The 6,000-nt window shown below is 59.1% G+C and overlaps 2 protein-coding genes across 2 annotated transcripts; both read left to right on the top strand.

The window, feature by feature from the left end:
* Positions 1 to 365: 365 nt before the first annotated feature.
* MAM_07086 (formamidase) lies at positions 366 to 1,931 on the top strand (the record flags this gene model as incomplete). Its single annotated transcript, XM_040825884.1, has 4 exons — positions 366 to 456; positions 546 to 1,276; positions 1,401 to 1,629; positions 1,741 to 1,931. The coding sequence occupies 4 exons, from the start codon at positions 366 to 368 to the stop codon at positions 1,929 to 1,931; spliced, it is 1,242 nt and encodes a 413-aa protein (XP_040676103.1).
* A 643-nt stretch (positions 1,932 to 2,574) lies between these two features.
* Positions 2,575 to 5,395, top strand: MAM_07085 (polysaccharide lyase family 8 protein; the record flags this gene model as incomplete). Its single annotated transcript, XM_040825883.1, has 7 exons — positions 2,575 to 2,803; positions 2,915 to 3,110; positions 3,173 to 3,215; positions 3,286 to 3,459; positions 3,522 to 3,626; positions 3,685 to 3,724; positions 3,807 to 5,395. 7 exons carry the CDS (start codon positions 2,575 to 2,577, stop codon positions 5,393 to 5,395), a joined length of 2,376 nt encoding a protein of 791 aa, XP_040676102.1.
* Positions 5,396 to 6,000: the final 605 nt, after the last annotated feature.

The following is a 6,000-nucleotide window of genomic DNA, read 5'->3' as shown; positions in this document are numbered from 1 at the left end:
GGGGGGGGGGGGGGGGGGGGGGAGGACTCGTAGGAATCACCGGTCGAGGAGGCCAGGTAAACGCCCTCGCGAGACGTCCAATGGCGGCAGTCGTGAGGGCAGTGCAGAGTGCAGAGTCCAGACTCCAGACTCCCACCCGGTCCGATTCCGAAGAGTCAAGACCGGTGATGGCCCAAGCCTTGGGCTGCTGGGCGATTTGGTTCCGGGCCCCTTATTTTGCGGGGTAAAAGTGACGCTTGGAAATTGGGATCCGGACACGCCAAAGATACAAGACATGATCGCGGTACGTCAAAACATCATGCTTCACCGCGTCTCAGCCCGACTTCATCAATCAGCAGCATCCTCCATCGTCTCGACTCTCCGCCATGCCTGGCAAGATTCGCACCGCCCAGACGGTGTCCTTTGACGTCCCAGCCGGAGAGCAGCGCGGCCTACACAACCGCTGGCACCCAGACAGTAGGTTCAACTCTGCCCAACAACAAGAACGAGATACAGCCACATCCGCATCGCATCAAACCGGGCAGCTAACACCCAGGTCTGAACAGTACCCTCGGTCGGCTCCATCAAGCGCGGCGAGACCGTCAAAATCGAATGTCTGGACTGGACCGGCGGCCAGATTGGAAACAACGACAGCGCAGACGACGTCCGCAACGTCGACCTCACCAGGGTCCACTACCTCACAGGGCCTTTTGACATCGAGGGCGCCGAGCCGGGCGACCTCCTCGTCGTCAACATCACCGACATCCAGCCCTTCGACCACTCCCCCTGGGGCTTCACCGGCATCTTTGACAGGAACAACGGCGGCGGGTTCCTCGACAGACACTACCCGCGCGCGGCAAAGGCCATCTGGGACTTTGACGGCATCTACTGCTCCAGTCGCCACATCCCGGGCGTGCGCTTCGCCGGCCTCATCCACCCGGGCATCCTCGGCTGCGCGCCGTCCGCGCAAGTCCTGGCCGAGTGGAATCGGCGCGAGGGCGAGCTGATCTCGGTCTGCGCGCAGTCCATGCCCGGCCAGGTCGTTGCCCAGCCGCCAAACGAGACGAATGCGCACGCGGGCAACGCTGACGGGGACCTCCGGGCGAGGATTGCCCGGGAGGGCGCGCGGACGATCCCTGGCCGGCCGGAACACGGCGGCAACGTCGACATCAACAACATCTCGAGGGGATCCACGACGTATCTTCCCGTCCACCTGCCCGGAGCCAAGTTTTCAGTGGGGGACCTTCACTTTTCGCAGGGAGACGGCGAGATAAGCTTTTGCGGGGCCATCGAAATGGTAATCTTGTCTGTTCTCTGTCATGCTTGCCCTTGTTGTTGTTCTCCTCCTCCTCCTCCCCCTCCTCCTCCCCCTCCTCCTCGTGTGCGCCCACAGTCATCTGACATGCTGCTCCTTGCGCCAGGCTGGCATCATCACCGTCAAGTTCGACCTTGTCAAGAACGGAATGAAGGAACGCGCGATAACCAGCCCTGTTTTCAAACCAGGCGATGTGCAGCAGCTCTTTGGACCGTCGCGATACCTGACTTTCGAGGGGTTCTCGGTCGATGAGTCGGGGAAGCAGCACTTCATGGACGCCACTGTTGCGTATCGCCAGGCATGTCTCCGCGCTATCGAGTATCTCAAGCAATTTGGTGAGTGAGGGCCAACGTCACTCGGCGCGGATGCGGCTGTCGAGGAGACGAGGTATTGTCAAGTCTTGAGGGAAAAGCGCTAATCTCGCCCTTGCTTGCTGCGGCGTCTAGGCTACTCCGGAGAGCAGGCATATCTGCTTCTGTCGTGCGCGCCAATCAAGGGATCCATTGCTGGAATTGTCGATGTGCCAAATGCCTGTACGACCCTGGGTCTTCCTATGGATGTGTTTGAGTTTGACATATCCGTTGAAGCTGCCCGGGTCAAGCGGGACCTTGGGACTTGTCCTGTGGCCGCCGAGTAGCCGGGGGGTTCAACTTCCGAGCGGTTGGAGGGCTTTCCTGTCATGTGTTTGACTTGTTTTGTGTGCAGTCGCTTGACGGCAACTCGTGACTGCAATTCCAACACAGCCCTGCGCCCGTCCCGGGTATTGATTGAGTCGACCTGCCGCCATCACAACAAATTCAGGGTACGGACTGGTCAGGACTCAGAGATATCATGGCATAGCCACATGGCTGAAGGCCTTGGGCAAGTCTCCAAATTTTCCGCCACGACAGTATTGAATCGAGCTTTGTGCCTAGAGGTTGCAGCTTGAGAGGGTTTTGGGCAACCTTGTCAGTGTCTTGTTTCCCGAGGGGCTTTGTTCAACTTCCAACGACTTGAGAGCTTATCAAACGCTGCATTTTGACAAACTCGGGGCCCTGAGCAGGTCTCCGTCTCATTTCAGTTGCTCAATTGTCCCGCCAATGACTAGATGCTTGTGAAATAGCCCACCAATAATGTCAAAGATTGAAAAGCAACGAACGCGAGATGCAGCGTAACATCGGGATGTCACAACAAAGACACTCAACTCGCGGCGTGGCCATGACAAGCCTGGCTCTTTCCTTGATCCAGGCATCATAATCGTGCTGTCAAACGTTCGGTCATTCACTCCACACACTGTAACAATGCGGACTCTCTTGGGATGCCTGATCTTGGCCGGCTGCGGCATTATTCCTCCGGGCGTCCAGGCAGCCAGTATACATGACGAGCTCGCGCTCATATCCAAGCGTCGGATTGCTGATCTCGCGCAGTTCCCTGACCCGACTTGGTTTGACGAAATGTCAGCTTGGTTGGAGACTCAGGAGAGCGACGGAGCCTGGCCCGACGTGAACTACGAGTCGGGATGTGCAGCGCGTAAGTCGGTCGCTTTATTTCAATGTCCCGGGATCTTGGGCACCTGGCAAGATATACGCGAAGTTCCCACGGACTCGGAAGTACTGTTAACTAGTCGGCGTTCCCGTGCAGAACGTGCCAACTGGCCAATTCAAGCCCATTGGAACAGGATCATCACCTTCGCAGCCGCATGGTCTGGCGCCAACCAGGCCGTCGCCCAGGGCTGGACAAGAAGTGAGGCTCTCCTCAAGGCCGTCTCCCAGGGCTTGGACTACTGGTTCAGCAACGACTACACCCCAGCCGACTGCATGGGAGATGGTGGGAGATCGTCAGTGCGCCAGCAACGTCGTCTTATTTCTCCGAGACCCTGACCAACTGACTACACGACAGCACGGGAGGCTGCCCATGCGGAACGCCCGGGTTGTGGAATACCGTACGTGTGCGGTGTGCCTCGTTGAACCCGCGGTGTTCCCGGACAGACAGTCACGACTAACTGCCAGCAGAACTGGTACGCACAGGCGATTTTGATTCCTCAGCTATGTTCAACCGCATGCCTGCTCCTCAAGGATGCCGACTTGCCCAAGAAGATCACTGCCGGGTGCGAACGCATTCCTCGCAGGGCTTACGACCTGAGGGACCGAGTCTACGGCACCGGTGGCCGTGTGACCGGAGCCAACGTACGCATGTAGAAGCCACCAGACGGTCTCTGCTTGCTGTCGTCACTAAACTAATTCAAAAGCGACAGGCTGTGCTGGTGATGCAAAACTCGGTCAGCCTGGCGTTGCGCTCCGATAATGCCACCATGCTGCGGGACGCTTATGGCAGGGCCATGTCTGTCATGACGGTAGCTTGAATGCCAAAACTTGTGCCCTTCCCTTCCTGTCTCTGATAGAAGACACTAGTACGCCGACAAGACGACGGAGGACGGAATCCACAGAGATGGTGCGTTTCTCCAGCACAACGGCATCCTGTATAACGGCAACTACGCCCCCCGCCGTGGCCTTGATTTGGAGACAGTCCTGAGTCGCGCTTCAGCTCAATGCGTTCGTTCAGCTCCAAGGCGAAGCAGTCGGCACCTCATTTGCCGCCGGAACCGCGACGCGAGACGCCATCGCCGCCCAAGTAAGGGGTAGCGAATGGATGATTTTTGTCGACCGACATACAAGACGGGAACACTGGGACTTTGTGAGTCCTACCGGCACTGAGGTTTCTACACCGAGAGACCCGGAACACGCGCTGACAGCCGAGTCCCAGAACGCCATCGGCCGGTTCGTCGCGTTTCCCACCCAAGACCTCCAAGCAAGCGCAGACATCAACTTCAACGCGACCAAGCTCGCGGGCGCGGTTGCTGATTTCACCGGCTCAAGGAACGTCAGCGACGCCGTTCGGCGCCTACAGTCCAACGGAACGGAAGAGTTGGTCGGTAACAAGGGCTTCTGGGCCGGCGACTACATGGTCCATCGAACCGGGTCCTTTGTGCTGGGGAACAAGATGCTGTCCACGCGGTCCCGCAACTCGGAGGCCGTAAACTCTGCCAACCCACTCGGATACCACCTGGGCCAGGGCACGCTCTTCACGTACGTCGAGGGCAACGAATACACAGACATCGTGGGAGCGTGGGACTGGAACCTCGTCCCCGGAACCACAACCTTGCTCAACCACACCAAGTTGTCGGCCGGTGCGTCGGCAAATGCAGGAAAGAACGAGTTTGTCGGGGTCGTCAGCGACGGCAGAGTCGGAGCCGCGGTGCAGGACTACACCGACCCCTCGGACGGGAGCATCTCCTACCGCAAGGCGTGGTTCTACCAGGAAGACTTTGTCCTGGTAACCGTGCAGGATGTCGAAAGGAGCGCGTCCACGGCACCCGTCATCACCGTCTTGGATAATCGCGCCTCGGCCCCGGGGAAGATCTGGGTGGACGGGGCAGCCGTACAGGCCGACGCGGGCAAGGCGGCTCGCGGCAAGACCCTCTTCTACGGAGGCAACGGATATCTCTCGTACGGCAGGCCGTTTGCCCTGACGCTGTTTGAGGGCGAGCGGACGGGGAACTGGTCCGACATCTCGACCTCGACCGCCGGCGTGACCACCTCGTCCATCTTCTCGGCGTACACTACAGTCACGCACACATCTGCTGCCTATGCCGTGTTCCCGGCATCCAGCCGCAGCAGACTTGCCCGGGAAGCTGAGAGGCCCTCGGTCTCCCCCATCATGACGAGCGGCATAAGCGGCGCCCTAGGATCGGGGAGACTGAGTCTCGTGTTCTGGCCGGGCGGCGAGAAGAGCATCAAGCTGAAGCTCGACGAGATCGGTTGGGCGAGAGGGGGCTCCGTGACCATCACCTCTGCCCAGCCCGGCTCCTATCTCTTTTCCGGCGAGCGCAGATGCGCCGAGGGCATGACGCTCGTCATTACGCTGTCAGACCCGACGCAGAAGGCGGCTTCTGCCTCGTTTTCGCTCCGGCTTGACGGGGCAAAGGCCCGCCCGACGGCGACGCCTGCAAGGGACGGCAGGTCGGGCGACGAGCTTGAGGTCAACTACACGGTGGATTTGCCAACGGGGGGGATGGCGGGCTCGTCGATATCACGCAAGTTGTATCTGGAGTTTGAACGATGAAGCTATCGGGCTCAAAGACGAACATCTCGTCCGTGACCACTGACTGGCCCGGTCGTAGCCGCAGACGGAGATCTTGTCTGCCTCTAGCCATGGCAACGTAGGTGTTATCCAGGGGCGGGTACCCATTGTGACCAATCTGTCTGTGGAGGAAGATGGCCGCGGTGCAGGAGCAAGAGCACTCACTCCGGAGCGTGTCTGCGTACATGGTGACGCAGCCAAACGGTGGCACATTTGAAGGGGTAGCACGAGCCGAGTTTAATCCATGTAAGTTACTGGTAGTTAGTTACCGACGGGCTGAAAGCCGTCCAGGGGCACGTAGTTGGCGGCGGTGTGTCTGCATCTCAAGCGTCACGTCACGTCAAACATGCCATGGCTGAGATGGGGTCTTGGGCAGCGAATGCACAGATGCTCTCTTATACTTGTGCCATGCTCATGCTGTCTTGGCAAAGACGAATCACGAGAAAAGCGCGCCGCTGCGTGTCACGAGCAGCCAAGTCGGGGTTCCTTTCATGTGTGCTCACGGAGGACAGGAATTGAGTTTTCCCCAGCCGGCTTCGTGCCTGCCCTGGTTTCCAGAACAATCCGAGGCATCCTTGGCGTGCGGT

This window comes from Metarhizium album, assembly GCF_000804445.1.
Source record: "Metarhizium album ARSEF 1941 chromosome Unknown scaffold_27, whole genome shotgun sequence".
NCBI lineage: Eukaryota > Fungi > Ascomycota > Sordariomycetes > Hypocreales > Clavicipitaceae > Metarhizium > Metarhizium album.
The sequence above is the reverse complement of the archived record's forward strand: the minus strand, read 5'-3'. Positions and strand labels throughout refer to the sequence as shown.